General features: G+C 36.9%; 1 protein-coding gene across 1 annotated transcript in view; it reads left to right on the top strand.

The window, feature by feature from the left end:
- The window catches only part of MRPL42 (mitochondrial ribosomal protein L42), a 31,164-nt gene extending 9,505 nt beyond the window's left edge, over nucleotides 1-21,659 (top strand). The window contains exons 4-6 of the mRNA XM_082739333.1: nucleotides 681-765; nucleotides 7,972-8,135; nucleotides 21,489-21,659. Coding sequence (XP_082595459.1) covers nucleotides 681-765; nucleotides 7,972-8,135; nucleotides 21,489-21,534 — 295 coding nt within the window. The 3' untranslated portion in view covers nucleotides 21,535-21,659. The remainder of the gene's footprint in view (nucleotides 1-680; nucleotides 766-7,971; nucleotides 8,136-21,488) is intronic.
- Nucleotides 21,660-23,644: the final 1,985 nt, after the last annotated feature.

The following is a 23,644-nucleotide window of genomic DNA, read 5'->3' as shown; positions in this document are numbered from 1 at the left end:
AGAGCATGAGCAGGGTAGGAGGCAGAGGGAGAGGGAGAAGGAGCCTCCCAGCTGAGCAGGGAGCACAAGGTGGAGCTCAGTCCCAGGACCCCAAGATCGGGACCTGAGTTGAAGGCAGATGCTTAACCAACTTAAGCCATGGAGGTGCCATCAGGGTAGTTTTTAGATAAGGAAAAAAAGGTCTAATAATACTGATGCGTAAATATGAAGATCCCTTCCAAAGATCTGGGTAGTCTAAAAACAATTGGTAAAATAGTGGCTTAAGCATTAACGGTTTGTTGGGGCGCCTGGGTGGCTCAGTGGGTTGGGCTGCTGCCTTCGGCTCAGGTCGTGATCTCAGGGTCCTGGGATCGAGTCCTGCGTCGGGCTCTCTGCTCAGCGGGGAGCCTGCTTCCCCCCCCCCCCTCTGCCTGCCTCTCCGTCTACTTGTGATTTCTCTCTGTCAATAAATAAATAAAATCTTAAAAAAAAAAAAAAGCATTAACGGTTTGTTGTGGTAGTTAAGCTGACGTATTTTGTGGGATGTCTGAGTTGTCCCCTATGATATGGGTACCAGGTCTGCCAGTCCGGTGCCATAGCGTATGTTCTTCAGGGACTTATGATTAATTAATTTTATCTCTAAGAAAATCATTCTGTCTTGAATACAATATAACTCTATTTCTAAAATGTTCTTTTTTTAGCAAAGTAGAGCTTGCTTTGACATCTGATGGCAGGACAATAGTGTGCTACCACCCTTCTGTGGACATTCCATATGAACATACACAAGTATGTATAAGAAAATCTCTTCTAATTTATAATTTGCTGTTAGAAATATTCACATTTTCTTACCGTATCCAAAGAGAATGGAATTGTTTGTTTTCCTTTATTTGGATTAGACCTTTTTTGTTTTGTTTTTATTTTACTATTTCAATTTTTCTCCTTTTTAGTCTTTCTTTAAATAAAGACTTTTTCAGTACACAGAGTGAACCATTTAAACACAGTTATGGCATCAGTTTTCTGGTCTAAAATCTGATAGATGATTTTTGACTAGTACAGATTTACAAAACATACTGTTCCGTACTACCTTATATTTTAAACTAATAAATCATGAAAAACTTGTATTTTGGCATGCTGTTTTATACCTTTTATATTGTATTAGTTCTGATAATCCTTTCAGTATTTAGTGAATTTCCTTTTTTTTTTCTTTTTCCTCCCAGTTTTTTCCAACATGGGCATATATTTTAAGGACTAGTTTAATTTTTTCCATATTTCTTCAAAAGCCAAGCATGAGATAGAGGAAGTTTTGGTTTTGTTTTCAGTACAATTTATTTTAGCTTGACCCAAGTCTTTTTCTTATTTTATATTTGAAATGCTTCCTTCTATGTTTTTAAGCCATAGTTTACTATATTTGGTAATGTTTGATTTGCTCTTTGAGGAGAAAATAATTAGATAATTCAAATCATCACATGATGCATCTAGTGGTAGCTATTTTTAAAAATCATCATTAGGACCAGAATAGTGGTAGATTTGAGAAAAGAGCTTAATTTTATTTTGCTAGTTTATATTCCCTTTTTAACTTCATCATTTTGTCTGCCTAGTTTGTGTTCTAGCCACATATCATAGGCAATAATCCAGTACCTCTTTTGTTTCATTTCTTGGGGCACTGTGTAGAAAATAAGCATAAATCACTGACTGTTGTCTTGTAAATACTCCAGCTCATGCTATATTGTGTCCTCCTCCATTGTTACTTTGTATTATATTTCTGGTTACATGGTTTATCTTTTAGTGGTTATACCAAGGCCACAATCACAAAGTCATTTCTCAGCTTCCAGACTTCCCTCCATGTGTAGTTTTTTACATCCCTGAATCTGACACTTTTCATATCCTTCCTTCTTGTCTAAACTTTCTACTTTACTTTTAGCACTCACTATCATCATTAAAATCTCTCATCACATTAACTTCCAGAATTTTGCCTTCATCTCTGTCTCTGACAGAAACCTTATTGGACCCTGGGGCCATTACTTCCCCAGCAGGTTTTTAAGTAGTTGATGTTTTCTTCCCTATTCCCTTTTACTACTAGACCTAGAGGGGAAGTAGGGATCCCTGGAGCTCCTTGTTGTCATATGCAGACCATTTTTCCTCCTCCCTAACAATTTCTGGCTTTGTAGTTTATATTATTAAACTATAACATCTCCTTTTTTTTTTTTTTTTTAAGATTTTATTTATTTATTTGACAGAGAGATCACAAGTAGGCAGAGAGGTGGGCGGTGTGGGGGGGGGGGAGCAGGCTCCCTGCTGAACAGAGAGCCCAATGTGGGGCTCCATCCCAGGACCCTGAGATCATGACCTGAGCCGAAAGCAGAGGCTTAACCCACTGAGCCACCCAGGCGCCCCTGCTCCCTTTTTTTTATGGCTGTTATCTACTATCCTTCAGTTCACTTCTCTTCCCCCAATCCTACTCTTCCTCAGAGATTGTAGATGTACCATCATTCCTTCTGATACTGTTTCCATCCTAATTCTTTGTTATTGCAGTATATGGAAATAATTTAATGCCCTGACCTCTCACTTCATCTTTTTCCCTGCTTCAGCCCCCACTCCCACTGCTGTACTCTAGTGATGTTCTAGTCGCAAATACCTGCCCCTCCTTCTTGCCAGTCTAGATTTCAAGAATTCCACTAGCTTCCTACCAGCTCCCACAGTCTCCCAGCTCCAAGAATTCTTCATCTCCGTAGGATGATACCTACATCCATTGATCAAAGCACTTTTTCTTAGCCCTCATGCATCTCACACATTCTCACTTCTCTTCTTGCCTGGCATAAATTCCATGGTCCATCATTGTAATCACTCCCTTGCATACATGTCCAATTTTCTGGTTCCTTTTTTTCCATTGCATTTCCCATTGTAGCAGTTGTCTCCTCTCCCATGTCATCAGTATTCCTTCCTATTTCCCTTTTATTCTCTCACTCTCTCTCATCTGGAAGATTGCTCCTATCACTTTACATGTCATCATTCCACTGCTAACCACACTGGCCTCCCAGCTGTTCTTCAGGTACATTAGGCAGGCTTCTACCTTGGGGCTTAATGTAGTACCCCTGCGGCTGAACTCCTTCCTATTGTCTTTTCCCAATAGCTTGTATTATTTCTGGCACCATAGATACTTTCTTGTATTTCTGTCTGTCTCCCATCACTAAAATGTAAGCTCCATGAGGATGCCTCTTTGGTGTTCTCTGGTATATCCTTAGCATCTGGAATAACACCTGTATTTGGTAAATATACACTAAATATTTGTTGATTAAATGAATAAGTTTGTTCCTTTCATGCTTATGGGTTTTCTGTTTTAGGGCTAAGAGACATTCACATGGGGAGGCATGGAATTTTTTTGTTGCTTAAGTAATAAATTGTAGATTAGACTGCACAATAAGAAACATTCTTGCAAACACATGGTTGTTAGAATTTAGAATACAGTGTGTTCTTTTCGAATCTAGATTTATAAATCTCATGCAGATAGTATATGATAATAAATAAATACCCTTCAACATGACTTGAAGTTTATCTTAATTTTTTTCTTTTCTTAAGGAGGTAGGGCTGCTGCAACTCCAGTGTGCCCTTTGATTCTTCAGGCCCTAGAAAGCATACTGCATACAAAGATCCTGGTCATATGTAGAAATAACTACTGAGACTGGCTTTAAGAAAGTTAGGATGATTTGCATCTTTGGTTTTCTGGTAATTTAAAACATGTTGATTGTTTACTACAGATCCAGGTAGAAAGATCCTACTTCTTTTACTTTTATTAAAAGTATTAATATTCTAAAAGTGTTTTTCTAGAACTTGGGATTTCTTGTTTAGGAAAGTAAAGATAATATACCAGGGGCAAAAATAGTGACTTGGAAAGTTTAAAATGCAAGTACTAAGCAATTCTTTTTAGTGGCTGATTTGGTGGAAAATTTCAAAAGTCAAATTTTGAAAATTCTTAAGAGAAACAAGGAAAATTCAGGATGACAGTTCTGAATGTTTCTTAAAGTTGACAGTTTTATTTTAGTTTTTCCTTTTTACTGAAATAGTCATGTATCCTTCCTTTGAACTTTGATCAAGGAGATCAAATACCACCTAAAAATCAATTCTGAATCAGCCAGAGGCTCTTGGTATAGACTTTGAAGAATCCATTAATTCCAGTGTCTTTTATCTATGTGCCTGGAAAAGAAGTGTTTTTAATCATACAAAGCAGAGAGAATTTGTGATATATTAGAATTGAGCCTGCTTGGGAATAGGAATAGAGACAATGGAACATTCATGAATACTTGAAAACAATTGAACTTTTGATAATACTGAAAACTTTGATCTTTAGCAACAAGTACAGTCACCTAAAATAGAGAAAACTATTATAGGCTCTAAACTTGTGTTTGCTAGACCTCTGAGAGTCTCATAGTAACTTGCAAAGACAGTTTATATTTCACTTTACATACAAATGATAATCTTTTAAAATTACTGTAAATGCCTAAGGAGAACTTTTTTCCAAAAGTAAATTTATATCACTTCTCTCCTGTTTGAGGCCTTAAAGAAATCTTAGTAGCTATCTACCATTATTGAACTCTTAAGAGTACAAGAGACAGCTAAGCATATATTATTATTATTTCATATGATCCTCCACCAAGCCCTTTTGGGTGGGTATTATTTCTCTGATTTTACAGAAAGGGAATTTAAGAGCTTAAATGACTTGTCATGGTCACAGAGCTAGTAAGTGGTAGAATTAGAGACCAAAGCTCAAGTTCTTAACCTGTTTATTAGACTACCTCCTCATTCCCTCCCACACTAAGTGGTTCCTTATTTCTGCTTACCCCAAATTGTTACTTAAAAGTCTAAGTTTGAAGACCTTTCATAATCTGGTTTCTCAAGATCCATTTTTATTTTTTTAAAGATTTTATTTATTTGAGGGGCACCTGGGTGGCTCAGTGGGTTAAGCCTCTGCCTTTGGCTCAGGTCATGATCTCAGGATCCTGGGCTTCAGCCCCACATCAGGCTCTCCGCTTGGCGGGGAGCCTGCTTCCCCTTCTCTCTCTGCCTGCTTCTCTGTCTACTTGTGATCTCTGTCAAATAAATAAATAAAATCTTTTTTAAAAAAAGATTTTATTTATTTATTCATATTTTATCATATGAATGAGATCACATGATAATTGTCTTTCTCTGATTAAAAGATTTTATTTATTTGAGAGAGAACCCCAGAGAGAGAGCGCGCACAGAAGCGGGGGGAGGGGCAGAGGGAGAGAGAGAAGCAGACTCTCTGCTGAGCAGGGAGCCTGATGCAGGACTCCATCCCAGGACCCTGGGATCATGCATGACCTGAACCAAAGGCAGACACTTAACTGACTGAGCCACCCAATTACCCTCAAGATCTTTTTTTTTTTTTTTAAGGTTTTATTTATTTATTTGGCAGAGAGAGAGAGATCATAAGTAGGCAGAGAGGCAGGCAGAGAGAGGGAAAAACAGGCTCCCCACTAAGCAGAGAACCTGACCTGGGCTTGATCCCAGGACCCTGAGATCATGATCTGAGCCAGAGGCAGAGGCTTAACCCACTGAGCCACCCAGGTGCCCCTCAAGATCTATTTTTAAGGTTTATTGCTTTCTTATGTGTTCTTTCCTACTTTTCTTTACTTGTAATATTTGTTATCCCTTGTAGAACATATTCTGCACTCTGTAGCAAGGCTCTGACCTGGCTCCTATTCTGCCTCTTTCCAGTATCTTTTTGTTACTGTGCATTTCTGTAGTACTGAGCCAATTGTGCCCCCTTCATGTGCTTAGATACTGCCTTTTTTTTTTAAATATTTTATTTATTTATTTGAGAGGTAGAGAGAGACAATGAAAGAGAGAGAGCATGAGAGTAGAGAGGGCAGTGGGAGAAGCAAACTTCCTGCTGAGCAGGGAGCCTGATGTGGGACTCGATCCCAGGACCCTGGGATCATGACCTGAGCCGAAGGCAGTTGTTTAACCAACTGAGCCACCCAGGTGCCCCGCTTAGAAGTCTTATTTTTTCATGTCCATATGCCTAACAAATATAAATATATGCTATGACATTTAATACAATGGGAGGATATAGTAGTTGTCATTAATAGTGTATGAATGTAAAGACATTTATGTTTGAATTATTTTTTTTCTGGTTATAAATTCGTATTTTCATGTATTGTAATACATATATATGGTATTTATAAAGCAAGACAATGTTACCACCTTGTGTTACATACATTCTCATTTAATATTTAAAATATACATGACTTGACTTTCCAAAACAGTGATTCTTAAAGGCTTTAATGAGCTAGGGTTACTGATGGGATTATGTTATAATCACTCAAATGTATTGGGAGGGAAATGAGATTTTTAATAGTTGATGTCTTTAGGTGAAAAAGTACTCACATTACCATAAAGTATCATTTGATGACATTTCAGTCACCTAAAATGAAAACACTGAAACTTTTTTGTTTCCTTTGGATATAAGAAATACCATTTTTATTGTATCTCACTTTAATGATAAGCAAGGTTAGAGGTTGTAAACTCCCCCCCCCACACAAGGTTTTATTAATTTATTCATGAGAGACAGATTGAGAGAGAGAGAGAGAGAGAGAGGCAGAAGCAGTGGGAGAAGCAGTGGATGCGAGACTCAATCCCGGGATCCCAGGATCACGACCTGAGCCAAAGGCAGATGGTTAACTGACTAAGCCACCCAGGCACCTGAGACTATAAACTTCCAAGTTAAAAAATAATGGGCAAAATTTACAGTTTTGGGAAATAAAAATTAAAGTAATAAGTGCTTTTTTAATTGGGGGTACAATAATATTAAATGAGAAATTTATTAGTGGAGAAAAACCCCAAAACTTGGTATGAGAAGAAAAATATTTCTCTTTTTTTTTTTAGAGGGAGGGGAAAGAGAGATGGGGGAGGGGCAGAGGAAGGAGGAGAGAGGATCTTTTTTAAAATTTATTTTTATTTAAATTTAATTAACATGTAATGTATTATTGGTTTCAGAGGTAGAGGTCAGTGTTTCATCAATCTTATATAATACCCAGTGCTCGTTACATCATGTGCCCTCCTTCATGTCCACCACCCACTTACCCTATCACCTAACCCTCTCCCCTCCGGAGCCCCTCAGTTTGCTTCCTATGATTAAGAGTCTCTTATGGTTTCTAAACAAGACAAATCTTGTTTTTTTCCTGTCTTCCCCTATGTTCCTCTGTTTTGTTTTGTAATTCACATATGAATGAGATCATATGATAATTGTCTTTCTCTGATTGTCTTATTTCACTTAATACCCTCTAGTTCATCCATGTTGTTGCAAATGGCAAGGTTTCATTTTCTGATGGCTGAGTAATGTTCATATATATATATATATATATATATATGTATATTTACATATATACACACATCATCTTCTTTATCCATTCATCTGTTGATGGACATCTAGGTTCTTCCCATAGTTTGGCTATTGTGGACATTGCTGCTATAAACATTGGGCTGCAGGTGCCCCTTTGGATCAATATATTTGTTTCTTTAGGGTAAATAACCCAGTAGTGAAATTGCTGCGCTATAGGGTAGTTCTATTTTCAACTTTTTGAGGAGCCACCATACTGTTTTCCAGAATGGCTGCACCAGCTTGCCTTCCCACCAATAGTGTAAGACGGTAGGGGTGGGGAGAGAGAATCTTAAGCAGGCTCCACACCCAGTGCCAAGCCTGACATGCAAGGCAAGGCTTGATCTCATAGTCCTGAGATCATGACCTGAGCCGAGATCAAGAATTGGATGCTTAAACAGCTGAGCCACCCAGGTGCCCTTGTTTTTGATTCTTAATGAATAAGGCAACTAAGTAAAATTCTGTTCTGAAAACATACTAACCTACTTTGAGGTACTATAATGAATTCTGGAGTGTGACAATTGTATTGTAAACTCAATTAAATGCTGATTAACATACCTACATTTTGATCCTGTTGATTACTGATTATTTTGTAGCCTATCCCTCGGCCAGATCCTCTGCATAATAATGAAGAAACACATGACCAAGTGCTGAAAACCAGATTAGAAGGAAAAAATGAGCACTTGGAGCAAGGACCCATGATAGAACAACTTAGCAAAATGTTCTTTACTACTAAGCACCGTTGGTATCCTCGTGGACAGTAAGTTCTTTTCTTTAACCCCCACTTGACAACTAAAAGAATACATGGCTTTTCCTGCATTAACAAACTTATGAGGTTGTATTCTGCATTGAGAAATTAACACCCAGAATGATCACCTACTTAATTGTATTTTTAGATGTACATAAAGGATAGCTAAAATGAAATAGTACTTATTTTTTCTTTTATTTTAGTGGGGGAATTTAACCAAAGCTTTCAGTGAATTTTGCAAGAATTCTTGAAAATTTTTCTGTTCTGTGATAAAGTCATTTACTGTTTTTATTCATCTTCCTGCCAAATAATTGACCTTGTTCTCAGCCCACCTATGCATTTATTTAACAGATTTCAAGTTATTGTTAAAAAAAAAGAAATGTGGTACAGCAAATGATTGGGCAGCGTATATGGCTCTCGGTTCCTTTAGAAACTAGTTGCCCTGTTTGCTAATACTCAGATTTTATTGCATGGATTTTTATTACCTGACTCTGGTTTTAATTATTTTTCTTGTTTTGATTCTTCTTTCTTGTATATGTGTCTTATTCCCTACCAAAACTGAGAGCTGACTATTTTTAGTAGTTTATGTTTGAGCAAACTTTGTTCTTATTCACTTAGTCAGCCAGTAACTAAGCACTAGGCTGGCACATTTCATGGCCGGACATGCTTATGGAATTAATGAATATACATTCACCCACCTGCTCTGCTGAGTGCTGGAAGATCAAAAATACTGTCCTTGTTTATAAGTTGTTTGTAGTCAAGGAGAGAAAATAATACTGTAAAAAAACAAAGCCAAGCAGTTGAGCCTTGAAGAATGGTTAGGAGCTAGCCATGGGGAAAAGGCTCTGCAGGCTGATGGAACAGAATGTCGTAGAGTATACTGGGAAAATTGCAAGTAGTTCAGCTTGGATGGGACCCAGAATATGAGGAGGGAGTGTAAGTCTTATGAAGGAGTTTGTGTTGTGCTGAAGTTAGATTTTATTTTCATTACCAAATTTTAAGAAGAAAAGTTAATGCATTAGAAAATCATGAAGTGGGTTCTGTACTTGGGATACATGGAAGGTGTATATGAAAAGTTTGGAGTCGGGGGGATCTGTTTGGAAACTATTACAATAGTCTAGGCCAGAGATGGGAATAGAAATGGGGAAAATAAAAGAAAGGACTGTGATAACAGGAGGAAATAAAAGGAGAAAGGAGGGGGAAAAAGAATTTTAATCAACAGTGGTAGGTTACCAGCTAAGTGTGGGAAGAGACAGGCAGCCTCCCAAGTTTCTGAAGACGTGTTTGGGTGGATGGTGGTGCTGTTCATATATGTGGGGAAACAGGTTTGACAGGAAGATGAACTCATTGTTGGTCGTGTTGAGTCTGAAGGGTCAGTGGATCCTTCTGCTGGGGAGCAATTCTGAAAGCAAACGGATGTATGGACCTGGAGCTTGGTTTCCTTATTTAGTTTCTCTTCAGAAGGTACTTCCTCTTTTATCCTTAGGTAAAATAGAGATTCCTTAGGGCTCTAGTCTCATACTCTGTGTCTTGCTGAAATTCATTCAAAGGGCTTTAATTATATTTACTATATAGATGCTATGCTCCCTTATACTTTTTTTTTTTTTTTTTATTTCCTTGGTCTACTTGTCTACTTCTTTTTTTTAAGATTTTTAAAAATTTATTTGAGAGAGAGTGCATGAGCAAGGGGGAGTGGCAGAGGGAGAGGGAGAAGCAGGCTCCCCACTGAGTAGGGAGCCCAACGCAGGGCTCAGTCCCAGGACCCGGGGACCATGACCCATGCAGAAGGCAGGCACCCAACCGACTGAGCCACCCAGGGGACCATTTATTTTCTTGGTCTTATTCCCAGTATCATTGTTCATAGAAATTTCAAAATAGGTATCTGTCCAAAGTTTTAAATTCATTATAACAAAAACATAGCTCTTTTTTTTTCTGTATTAAAAAAGTTCCTCCCTTAATAATCTTTCTATAATAAAAGTGATATTTCTGTATTAATTTCCCAGGGAAAAAATCTGCAATTCTTTGGCCACCATGGTATCTTTCAATTCCTGCTTCTGTTTTATATCCTCTTTGATTTTTCTTTCATATTTAGTATCCACTTTGTTTATACATGCTCTTTGGGTTTAGAGTATGTAGAAACAAATCAGTAAACAATTTCTTAGCCCCATATCTATGTCATTACTATATTCTGTGATTTCTTTCCATGATTCATAACATTACTTGTGTTTATACTTTATTTTGTCTCATTATCTAGATATTTTAGTTCAAGCCCTATCTTGAAATTCTTCTGTTGACTTTCAGTACCTGTTTTCTTCCTGTGTGTTCCATATTGCTACAGTTGTCTTCCATCCTTTGTGTATAACTAAATCACTGTAGTTCTAAAAATCCTGTAAAGGGGACTCTAAGGGAACAAAGTTAAAGGCAGGAAGACTATTAGGGAGTCTTAAAATCATGCGTGTTAGCTTCAGACTTTTATGTGTAGTATCCCACCTATGTTTCAATATTTATTTATTTATATTTAAAGATTTATTTATTTATTTGACAGAGAGAGATCACAAGTAGGCAGAGAAGCAAGCAGAGAGAGAGAGGAAGAAGCAGGCTCCCTGCTGAGCAGAGAGCCCAATGTGGGGCTTGATCAGAGGACCCTGGGATCATGACCTGAGCTGAAGGCAGAGGCTTTAACCCACTGAGCCACCCAGGCGCCCTGATGTTTAAATAATTACTTATTTAATCTTGTTGTTGCTTATTAGCTTTTGACTGCTAGTTAATTTAATCTCTTGGTATGTCTTGTCCCATCAGGATTACCAGGCACTTGCAATTTTAAGCAGACTTTAATTAGATGCAGTTGATTATCCCAGTATCTCTCCTAATAAAGTTTAGCAGAAATACTCCAGATACTAGCCTATGTATATAAATAAAATTTTTACTAATAGACATTGTCCTTGTGATGCATCAACTTTCAGAATTTTGAATAAGCTAAGGTATGATCACTAATCATTCTACAAATATTTGTTTGGTATCTAAATACTTATTTTGGACTAATATAAGCCATTTTCAAGTATTGATTTCTAGATGTCATTGAGGTCTTCTTAAATGTCAGGCAGTGCATAGAGGGATGTTTTATTAAATATTTCACAGTTTTTAGATCCTGGCAATCAAAAGACTGGTACTTTATGAATGTAATAATTGCAGGTATATAGTATTTTTCTTTTTTTTTTTTTTAAAGATTTATTTTATTTATTTGACAGAGAGAGAGATCACAAGTAGGCAGAGAGGCAGAAGCAGGCTCCCTGCTGAGCAGAGAGCCTGACATGGGGCTCGATCCCAGGACCCTGAGATCATGACCTGAGCTGAAGGCAGAAGCTTAACCCACTGAGCCACCCAGGCACCCCATATAGTATCTTTTTAAATAAGTTTATATTAACAGATACAAAATGCTTGTATAAAGTATTTTTAAACAATGCAGTGAAGAGTAAAGTAGAAATTTTCTTTGTACTTACTCATTCCTTATGCCCCATAAACACTGTTAAACTCTTCCTGTATGAATAGACCTATCTCATATTATAGTCAATCTTGTGCTTTTTTTTTTTTTAAAGATTTTATTTATTTATTTGACAGAGAGAGATCACAAGCAGGCAGAGAGGCAGGCAGAGAGAGAGGAGGAAGCAGGCTCCCTGCTGAGCAGAGAGCCTGATGCGGGGCTCAATTCCAGGACCCTGAGATCATGACCTGAGCCGAAGGCAGCGGCTTAACCACTGAGCCACCCAGGCGCCCCAATCTTGTACTTTTTAAACTCCAGTAAAGCCAAGCTCTTTTCTGAGCGTACAACTTTGCTTTAAAGGGGACTGGGCTTACTCAAATCATCTCCTCTGCTAGTTACTAGCTATTTATTTAATCTTATTATTATTAAAGAAAATAGAAATAATAATGCCTAATTTGCCTGGCATAAAAAGTAATTGATTAATTTCCAGTGTTACATTAGTTTCAGGTGTACAATATAGTGAATCACCACTTCTATATATTACTCAGCGCTCACAATAATAAGTGTACTCTTAATCCTCTTTACCTATTTTCTTTTTTTTTTTTAAAGATTTTATTTATTATTTGACAGAGATACAGTGAGCGAGAGAGGGAACACAAGCAGGGGGAGTGGGAGAGGTAGAAGCAGGCTTCCCGCTGAGTAGGGAGCTTAATCCCAGGACCCTGGGATCATGACCTGAGCTGAAGGCAGATGCCTAACAAGTGAGCCACCCAGGTGCCCCCCTCTTTACCTATTTCATCTGTCCCTCCACCCACTTCCCCTCTGGTAACCTTCAATTTGTTCTCTATAGTTAAGTATCTGTTTTTTGGTTTGTCTCTTTTTATCTTTGTTCATTTGTTTTGTTTCTTGATTTCCACATAAGTGAAATCATATGGTATTTGTCTTTCTCTAACTGATTTATTTCACTTAGCAATGCATATTGTCTAGATCCATCCATGTTGTTGCAAATGGCAACATTTCATCCTTTTTTATGGTTGAGTAATATTCCATTGGAAAATTATATATGTGTGTGTGTGTATAGAGAGAGATTTATATCTCTCTCTCTATATATGCCACATCTTCTTTATTCATCTATAAATGGACACTGGGATTGCTTCCATGTCTTGGCTATTGTAAATAATGTTGCAGTAAACATATATCTTTTAAAATTAGTGTTTTCATATTCTTCGGATAAATACTACATGATGATTTTGATATAAAATATAATAATGTAAGGGGCGCCTGCGTGGCTCAGTTGGTTAAGCATCTGCCTTCACCTCAGGTCATGATCCCGTGGTCCTGGAATTGAGTCCCATGTAGGGACTCTCTGCTCAGTCCGGAGCCTGCTTCTCCCTCTGCCTGCTGCTACCCCTGCTTGTGCTCTCTCTCTGTCAACAAGTAAATGAAATTTTTTTTTTAAAAAGATTTTATTTATTTATTTGACACAGAGAGAGAGAAAGGCAGAAAGGTAGGCAGGAGTGGGGGGAAGCAGGCTCCCTGCTGAGCAGAGAGCCTGATGCGGGGCTTGATCCCAGGACCCAGGACCCTGAGATCATGATCTGAGCCGAAGGCAGAGGCTTTAACCCACTGAGCCACCCAGGTGCCCCGTAAATGAAATCTTTAAAAAAATATATATATAATCATGGGAGTTAAGTGCCTAGCTTATAGTATATGCTCAGTGATGATACGGTAATGATAATTATTAATATTGTCTCCTACTCATAGTTTTCCTCTTACTCCTTTTGAAGTATCTTTTCTTAGTTAGATGGGTTTGAGGTATAATTGACATACAGAAAAATTCACCGGTTTTAAGTACACGTTGTGTTGGGTTTTGACAAATGTGTATGCAATTGTGTGATTACTACTATAGTCAGAATAAAGACTATTTCATCACTCTAAAAAGTTCTCTCTTTTGCAGTGCGTTTTTCCCCTTTAACCCTCGCCCTTGGCAGTCACTGCTCTCCTTCCTGTCTCTTTAGAATTTCATGAATTTCTAGATTTTTATGTTTTTCCCTTTCTCGAATTTCATGTAAATGGAATTATACAGTAAAAAACTTTTGACTATTTTTAAAAAGCAGATTTGTTGTCTTATTGTGTAAAACTTGTGGATCAAAGTCCTTTGTGAGATAAATATCTTGCAAATATTTTCTTTCTGTGGCTTGCTTTTTCATTTAATAGTGTATTTTAAGATAAAAATTTTTATTATTTTCATAAAGTCCAACTTACAAATTTTTCCTTTTAGTTCAGGATTCTTACATTCTATGTTAAAAATCTTTGCCTAATGGGGCGCCCGAGTGGCTCAGTTGTTAAAGCGTCTGCCTTCAGCTCAGGTCCTGATCCCGGGGTCCTGGGATTGGGGTCCTGGGATTGAGCCCCCAGTCGGGCTCTCTGCTCAGCCGGGAGCCTGCTTTCCCCGCCCCTGACCCTGCCTGCCTCTCTGCCTACTTGTGATCTCTGTCTGTCAAATAAATAAATAAAATTAAAAAAAAAAAAATCTTTGCCTAAGCCAAGGTCACTAACACTTTCTGCTATGTTTTTTTTTTTTTCTAGAAGTTTTTATAATTTAAGCTCTAACACTTATGTCTCTGATCCATTCATGGTTAATTTTTATATCTGGTGTGGGGCACAAGTTGAGGTTCATTTTTTTGGAGATAGATATAAATATATATATATCTATCTCCAGTTGTTTCTCCAGTTGTTCCAACACTTTTAGTTGAATATATTCTCTTTTGCCACTGAGTTGCCCTACCAACTTTGTTGAAACTCAGTTAACCATTTATGTGGGTCCTAGACTTTTCATTTTGTTCCACTGTCTGTCTTTGTCATACCATTCTATTTTGGCTAAATAATTTTAACTAAGTCTTGAAATCAGGCAGAGTCCTCTAATTTTGTTCTTTTTTTCAAAGTTGTCTCAGCAGTCTTATGTCTTTCACATTTCCATATAAATTTTAGAATCATCTTAAATAAATAAAATCTTTAAAAAAAATAAAAGAGTTGGATGCATAACTGACTGAGCCACCCAGGCGCCCCAGTTTTCTATTTTTGCTCCTCGTTATATCCTTCCTTCTGCTTACTCTGGGTTTAATTTGTTCCTTTTCTAGTTTCTTAAGGCTTATTGTTTAGAAACCTGTCTTCTTTTTTAATTTTTTAATGCTGTAAATTTCCCATCAAGCACTGCTTTAGTGCATTCCACAAATTTTGATGTTTTCATTTTAATTAAGATCAAAATGGTTTTTAATTTCTTTTGTGATTTCTTCTTTGACCCATGAATTATTTAGCAGTGAGTCAATTTCTAAATATTTTGGAAATTTTCAGATACCTTTCTGTTACCGATTTTTGGTTTAATTCTGTTGTGATCACAGAGCATACTTTGTATGATTTCAGTCTTTGAGATTTGTTTTATGGCCCAGATTATGGTCTGTCTTTGTGAATGTTTCACATACATTTAAAACGTAGGTGTATATTATGCCATTATTGCTGGTAGTGTTCTAAAAATATCAGTTAGGTCTACTTGGCTGATAGTGTTGTTCAAGTTTCAAGTTCACTAATTTTCTGTTTATCTAATTATTATTAGAGGAACATTGAAATCTACATCTGTACTTAATGGATTTTTCTGTTTCTCCTCCCAATTCTGTGTTCATATATTTTGAAGTTCTGTTTTTAGTTGTATATATGTTTACTATTCTATTTTCTTGATGAATTGACACCTTTATTTTTATAAAGTCTTCTTTTTAATTGCTGCTAATATTTCTTATTCTGAAATATAATTTGTCTAGTATTAATAGCCTATCCAGCCTTCTTTTGACTAGTGTTTACATGATCTGTTTCTGTTCTTTTACTTTTAACCTATTTGTGTCTTTATATTTTAGATGAGTTTCTTAGAAGTGGAATATAATTGGATTTTGCTTTTGTCCAGTTTGACTTTTCATTTCAATATCAAGCCATCTTAAATGCTGTTTCCTTTGATTTTCAGTACTTTCATTTTTCTACCATTTGCTCTTAGCTCACTTTCTTCATAAAATTTAACTTGGTTATAGTTATTTTGAATAGCTGTTACCCCCATTAGCCCAAGTATATATAACTATAGTTGACTAGATTATGTTAATGTTATAATTGTGGGTAATTTTTTATTTATATTTCCTGCTCTAAATTATTCTCTCTTCATCAGGAATGCATCTTTTGTTTTGTACTTTTCCACATGATCTCTAAGACAGTAGTCTTAATACAGTATGTGGGACCTCAGTTACTGTCTGATAAAATATTATCTTACCTAATTATCTTCACAGCTTCTTGAAGGTATTCTGTTTTTCTTTGAAATGGTACTTTATTTATGGTAGTTTTGGGGATAGTCCACTGATAAATTTCTCAGTGATTCTTAGAAGTTTTATTCCCAGAGTTTAGCTATCATATTATGTGGGTTTATTCAGTTACCATTTTATTTAGAGTTTCAGGTAGAGTAAGATGTTCCTTATTATCAAATTCTTAATCAAGGTCAGCAAAGTGAGTTATGATCCCAAGGTGTTGCCTCACTTCATTCAGTCCTGAACCTACATGCATTTAATTATTGACCTCACCCAGAGTGGGTGGGCTGGAAGGGTAGGTAAGTATGATTGTACAAAACTGATTCTGGGGGCGCCTGGGTGGCTCAGTGGTTTAAGCCGCTGCCTTCGGCTCGGGTCATGATCTCAGGGTCCTGGGATCAGGTCCCGCATCGGGCTCTCTGCTCGGCAGAGAGCCTGCTTCCTTCTCTCTCTCTCTGCCTGCCTCTCCATCTACTTGTGATTTCTCTCTGTCAAATAAATAAATAAAATCTTTAAAAAAAAAAACAAAAACTGATTCTGAAATAGCCCAGTGGCCAATAAACACGGTGATTAGATCATCTCAAGCTTGGAAGTCTAAAGTTAATATTGTTATATGAAATTGATGAATTGCCTTTTGCCTTTTCCTAATCCTGATGATCTTACTTACTTTAGAATGGCAATTCAAAGAGTCTTAGATTTTCGGCTTTATGGTAAGAGTGGGTGCTAGGGCTGTTTTGAGTTTTTAATGTTGGGAAGTGGGTACTGAGGAAACCCAAGACATTGAGTTTGGGGTTAAATTGAACTTTTAGTTCCTTACCCTCTGCCTTTGCCTGAATGACTATTTTTACATTGATTTGTAGAGAGTTTGATTTTAAAAGATAACATATGTAACCATGTGGCTCCTGCTACTTGCTGTTTAATGATATAACGGGTATGAAAACAAATTAAATTAGCTTAGCCAGGGACGCCTGGGTGGCTCAGTTGGTTAAGCCGCTGCCTTCGGCTCAGGTCATGATCTCAGGGTCCTGGGATCGAGTCCCACATCAGGCTCCTTGCTCGGCAGGGAGCCTGCTTCTCCCTCTGCCTCTGCCTGCCATTCTTTTTTTTTTTTTTAAAGATTTTATTTATTTATTTGACAGAGAGAAATCACAAGTAGATAGAGAGGCAGGCAGAGAGAGAGAGAGAGGGAAGCAGGCTCCCTGCTGAGCAGAGTGCCCGATGCGGGCCTCGATCCCAGGACCCTGAGATCATGACCTGAGCCGAAGGCAGCGGCTTAACCCACTGAGCCACCCAGGCGCCCTCTGCCTGCCATTCTGTCTGCCTGTTCTCGCTCTCTCTCTCTGACAAATAAATATAATCTTTAAAACAAAACAAAACAAAAAAACTAGCTTAGCCATTACATTGCAGTTACCTAAAGTCATGGAACTTGGAACATATTCTTTGAAAGGTGCACCAAGTGTGATGGTGTATTCCTTCCATTGTAATTCTTTCCAGAACACATCATTTTAAGTGTTACAGTCCCTAATGGTTGTATGTGGGTTTTATTTTTCTCCTTAATTCAGCCTTAATAGCTCATTGAAATTCTTTTTACATATCCAAATACTATCTTGGTTTCTCCTACTGATTTCATCTTTTTTACCTCTTAAGTTCAGTCCTCAAGGATCAATCTTCTGTTCTCTGCCCTTTCCTGTCCCATTTTCAAAGACGGTGATCTCATCCGGTCTTGTAGCTTTAAATACCTTCTGCATTCTCATGGCTCCCAATTCTGTCTCCGGTGAAGACCTGTCCCCTCCAGAACTGTATCCATCCAGCTGCCTACTTGACATGTCTAATAGGCATCCCTAACTTAATATTGTCTTCTAATGGAGCTTCTGATGGTCTCCCACAACCCAGCTTCTCCTTCAACCTTCCCTATCTCAGTTAATGCTTGCTCCATTCTTCTGGTGGCTTAGACCAGAAACCTTGGTGCCATTCTTTACTCTTCTCTTTGTCTCACACCCAGCATCTGGTCTGTCAGCAAATCTTATTAGCTCTGTCTTCTAAAATGTATCCACATTTGACAAATTATCACCATTCCTTTTGCCACCATCCTGGTCCATGTCACCATCTTTTGCCTGGTTTATTGAATTACTGAATTGCCTGGTCTCCCTCCTTCTACTTTACTTCTCTACAGTCTGTTCTTAGCACATTGCCAGAGTAGTTCTTACATTTTTTCTGTTGGAAACATTCCAATAGTTTCGCATGTTACTCAGAAAAAAGCTAAAGACCTTAACTGTTAACCTATAAGAACCTGTATGATCTGATCCTCCGTTACCTCTCCACTCTCATTTCCTGTTTGTTTACTCTGTTCCAGCCGCATGGCCTCTTGACCGTTCCTTGAACATGCCTTTCCTGCAAAGCCCTTACATATGCTGTTCTTGCTATGTAGAATTCTCTTCCTGCTAGTATCAGCGAACCTAGCTTTCTCACTTCCTTTGGGCTTTTACTCCCTGAAACCTTCCTTGTCCAACTTAACTTGTTTTCCTGTCTCCTACATTGGAATGTAAGCTTCATGAGGGTAGAGATTTTGTCTTGTTTTGTGTACTACAGAATTCTTAGCCTCTAGAAGTAGTCGCTGGCATGTAGTAGATGCTCACACATCTAAAAATTAATAAGTGAATGGGTAAATGCCCCTGATTCTCATAATACCTCTTAAAAGAGAAGATAGTAAGCTAACATAGCTCAACTAGATGTAAAGTTATGTTGAGGGAAAGAAGAATGGAAGAATTGAAAGAAGGCTGGATGGAAAGTAAGAAGGATTTGGAAAATAATTTTAAATTTCTTGAAATGTAGAGCAATCCTATAAATGTATGAATAGCAATACTCTTTTATTTAAATAACTTTTATTAGTTTTCCATGGAGGCCACAAAAATTTGTTACTCCCATCAGTAGGAAACAGATTTGAATATCAGACTGCAGTGTGAACCAGGAGATAAAGTTCTCTGGATTAAGAACTGTGGACAGTTATTTCAGATGTCACCGAGTCATTGTGTAATTTAAGAAGGGTAACAGTGTGTCTTGGTATTCCATGAATAGTCTTGGTTTAACTCTCTTGTTAATTATTAGTAGGATGGGCTTTTAATTCTCTCAAGGGTTTGAGTCTAATGATAAGTTATAAGGGTACCCTAAAATTAAAGTGCTTGCCCCTGGCTAGTGATTGTAGCAGATATTGAAATTCATGTATCATAAGAAAATGTGACTTTCCGGGGCACCTGGGGGGCTCAGTTGGTTAAGCATCTGCCTTAGCTCGGGTCATGATCTCAGGATCCTGAGATTAAGCCCCATGTCTGGCTCCCTGCTCCACGGGAAGTTTGCTTCTCCCTCTCCCTCTGCCCCTCCCCTCCACTCACGTGCATATGCTCTCTCCCCCTTCCCCCATAAATAAATAAAATCTTTTAAAAAAGGAAAGTGTGACTTCCCAAACCCCTATTCTGGTGACTAGCTGCTTTGAGAGAACACCTTTCAGGGCTGCATTAGTAAAACCTTGATTATCTGGCACATAACTGGAACCCTTAAGAAAATGATACTTTTCGGGGCTGCCTAGGTGGCTCAGTGGGTTGAGCCTCTGCCTTCAGCTCAGGTCATGATCTCGGGGTTCTGGGATCGAGTCTCGCATCGGGCTCTTTGCTAGGCGGGGAGCCTGCTCCTTCCTCTCTCTCTCTACTTGTGATCTCTCTGTGTCAAATAAATAAAATCTTAAAAAAAATGATACTTTTTTATAATTTTTCTATGCCGGTATTAGTACCTGTGGGAAAGTTTATGTAAATTATATTGTGCTATATGTTTTATTCTACAACTTAATGTTCTGTGTTATTTTATATAGATGTACTTCATTTTTTCAGCTTAATTTTATTTTTGCAATTTAAAAAGATCAGTATCAAATAACAATGCATAGGAGAGTTGCCAGTATGAAACCATAAAATAAGCAAAAAAGAATGCTTTACTATCTTAATCATAAATAAAGAGCACAAGCTATGTGTCTTACCATTTATGGTGTAGAAATCCTTACATTGAATTTCCACATTACCAGAAAATTAAATAAAACTTAGACCAATTTGCCAAAATGCAGTCTTGAGATAATTTTTGAAGAGAACTCATTACCATAAACATATGTACTCTGTGTAGAAATTCTCTTAAATCAATAAATAAAATAAGGAAAGCAAAGGAGCAAAAAGAAAAATTATTCTGGTGAAATCACTCCAAGTCAGTCACTGCTAACATGCATTTTATTTCTCTTTTTATATCTTTCCTAAGTTTTGTTAGTTTGTGTATTTTTACATGGCTTTAATCATACTGTATATAGGGGCGCCTGGGTGGCTCAGTGGGTTAAGCCTCTGCCTTCAGCTCAGGTCATGATCTCAGGGTCCTGGGATCAAACCCCGCATCTGGCTCTCTGCTCAGCAGGGAGCCTGCTTCCCCTTCTCTCTCTGCCTGCCTCTCTGCCTACTTGTGATTTCTGTCTGTCAAATAAATAAAATAAAATCTTTAAAAAAAATCATACTGTATATATAAATTTACATCCTGCATCTCCCCATCCCTGATTAATCTTTAATATTTTAGTATTAAGATAGTTAATATTTTAACTATTTTTCTATATGATTTAGACTAGATTTCCAGAAGAGGAGTTACTAGATCAAAAGTTATGACTATTTAAAAATATTTTTTGGTATATATTGCCACACTGCTTTTCATAAGTGTTGTACCAGTTAATACTTTAACCATTTGGGTCTGATGTTGCTTATTTCATCACACCTGTGCTTGGGTTGGGCATTATGATTTTTAAAATATTTGTGATTGCAAAAACAAAAGTTCCTCACTGTTCAATATGTACTTCTTACGTTTTTTGTGACGTACATTTTCTAGAAACAGTATTAATTGTATCCTATTATATATTAAAACATGATTTTAAGAGACCTCCATTTAAGGGAGAACATCCCCTTATAAATAAAACTTTAATAGAGCATGTTCAAAGGACAATTATTGATTTTTGTGTGTGTCTTTTTAAAATTTTATTTTTTTATGTATTTGAGAGAGAGCACAAGCATGCACAAGCCAGGAGGAGGGGAAGATGAAAAGGGAGAAGCAGGCTGCCTGCTGAGGAGGGAGCCCAATGTGGGGCTCCATCCCAGGTCCCTGGGATCATGACCTGAGCTGGATGCAGCTGCTTAACTGGCTAAGCCACCAAGTTACCCCAAGGCAATTGTTAATTTTTAATTAAGGATCAATCATCCAGGTTACCATATTGAAATTAACTTCAAGAGTGGCAAAAGAAACCTTTCCAAAATGCTTATTTAGTAGAAAAAATTTTCACAGTGGGGAAAGTGGCTTCTTGTTAAGAAAAATTTAAATATTTATCTCGGATATATCTAACATCTATCTATATTAGGTTTCATTGAGATCATTGAGTACAAATGAACAACAAACTAATCATAGAAATTTGGTATTTCTTTCAGGAACAGTTAACATTTACTAAAATAATACCTTAAATATTTTCTTCTTTTCAAGGTATCATAGACGTCGTAGGAAACTGGATCCTCCAAAAGACAGATGATACTGAGGTTTTCAGGAATCGAAAAGATGTTATCTTGTGTCTCATTTGCTTTTTTGAGAAAATGTATTGAGTATATTCACTAACGTGTTATATAGCAAAATAATAATAAATGTGTTCATATATTACAATGTGTGTTTCTTTATATATATTAGGAGATTGTGGATTTGACAAACCTACTTCATCTTACTTTAGACATTAAGGTCTGCCATTTATGTTTATGTGTCTAGTGTGATTAAGTATTTTTACATCATCAGCCAAATATTGTTAGTAGTGTAAATATGATTAATAGAAATGTGCATGGTTCTTCTCAAGGAGATTTTTAAATTGCCTTTGGAAAGAAACTCATGAGGTCCACCCAGAAAATAAATGTTACAGTTCTTCCTTGTGGCTTCTAGGAAATAATTAAATTGCAGTTGATCCTGACCAACATGAGTTTGAACTATGCAGGTCCATTTATACCTAGATTTTTTTTTTTTTTTGATAAATATAGTCCAGTACTGCAACTGTATTTTCTCTTGATTTTCTTAGTAACATTTTCTTCTCCCTAGCTTTATTTTACGAATATAAAATACACATAACAAGTAAAATTATATGTTTATTGACTATTTGTGTTATCAGTAAGGCGACAAGTCAACAGTAGGCCATTAGTAATTAAGTTTTGGGGGAGTCACATTTATAGATGGGGTTTTGACTGCATGGCAGATTGTATCTCTAATCCCCTTATTGTTCAAGGGCCAACTGTAATTACATTTTAATTAGTTCTATTGTCTGCTGGGTCCTTTATATACATTATTATTAATTTCTCACAAAAATCCTTTAAAGAAAGAGCATTATCCCCATTTTGTGGGTAAGGCCAAGTGACTTGAACCCTACCTACTTAGCAAGTGGAAGAGCCAGAATCCAAATGGTCATGCGCCAAAGCTTTTTATAGTGCATTACAGTGACAAAGGGGTATTTTCTTTCACCCAAGAATGTACTTTCCTAGAAAGAAAGTAGATTTTGCTTACAAATTATATAATTTGTTTCGAGGGTTTTTTTTTTTTCTGGCTCTTCAAAAAATTATGCTGGCTTCAGAATGCATGCAATTCTGGTTAAAATGTTAGTATCACTGAACTAGTGTTATGAGAATGTTAATAGATTATTCTGCTGTTGATTGTCAGTACCACCTTATATGTGATCCTTGATGGCCTTACTGCCCCTGTGATTTCTATTTAGGAAGTGAGGAATCTCTTAAGAAAGTGGAGAAGTATTTTATTCAAACTCATATTTGTGGTACTTTAATTTGATGTGAAAAATTATTTCATTGAGTGAAATTGAAATGAAATTCATTGAAATGAAAACTTCATTTAAAATCTGTTGTTTAGTTCTTTTAATAAAGGAACTCTATTTGAAGGTTTAAGTATTTGGTAGGATGTATGGAATAATAAATAGAGAAGAGTAAAGGAAATAATTAATAATGACCACCCTCTGTTACCAAAAGGAAATATTTTTTAGTGGCTTAATTTTTTTCATTAATACACTAATTGGGGGGAAAGATCAAAGAAAAACAAGTTGATAGAACTTAACAATCAGAAACATTTACCAGACATGTTTAATGACACTGAAAAATGGTTAAATTTTTTTCAGATTGATTTATATCCAGATTTTTATAAAAATTGAGACATGCTGCATTTTAAAAGTAGGAAGGATAAAGAATTTAATTAATTTTTTTTTTTACCTGGGGTGACTGGGTGGCTCAGTGGGTTAGGGCCTCTGCCTTCGGCTCAGGTCATGATCTCAGGGTCCTGGGACTGAGCCCCACAACTGGCTCTCTGATAGGCAGGGAGCCTGCTTCCTTCCCCCTCTCTCTCTGCCTGCCTCTCTGCCTACTTGTGATCTCTGTCAAATAAATAAGTAAAATCTTTAAAAAATAAAAATTTTTCCCCCTAAGTACAAACACATACTAAATGGAGATTATACAACTGTAAGATGCTTAAACCACACATCCACATATCAAAGCTTTAGAGAATTAACTTCAATCTTACTGTATTGGATATACAGATTAATGCTGTAGTTGTTGGAATTTTGGTTTTCGTGGATTGCTGTTATTTAGTTTTGCTAAATAAGTACG

The sequence above is a fragment of the Mustela nivalis genome, assembly GCF_964662115.1.
Source record: "Mustela nivalis genome assembly, chromosome: 7".
Lineage (NCBI taxonomy): Eukaryota > Metazoa > Chordata > Mammalia > Carnivora > Mustelidae > Mustela > Mustela nivalis.
This window is presented reverse-complemented; position numbering and strand designations above follow the sequence as displayed.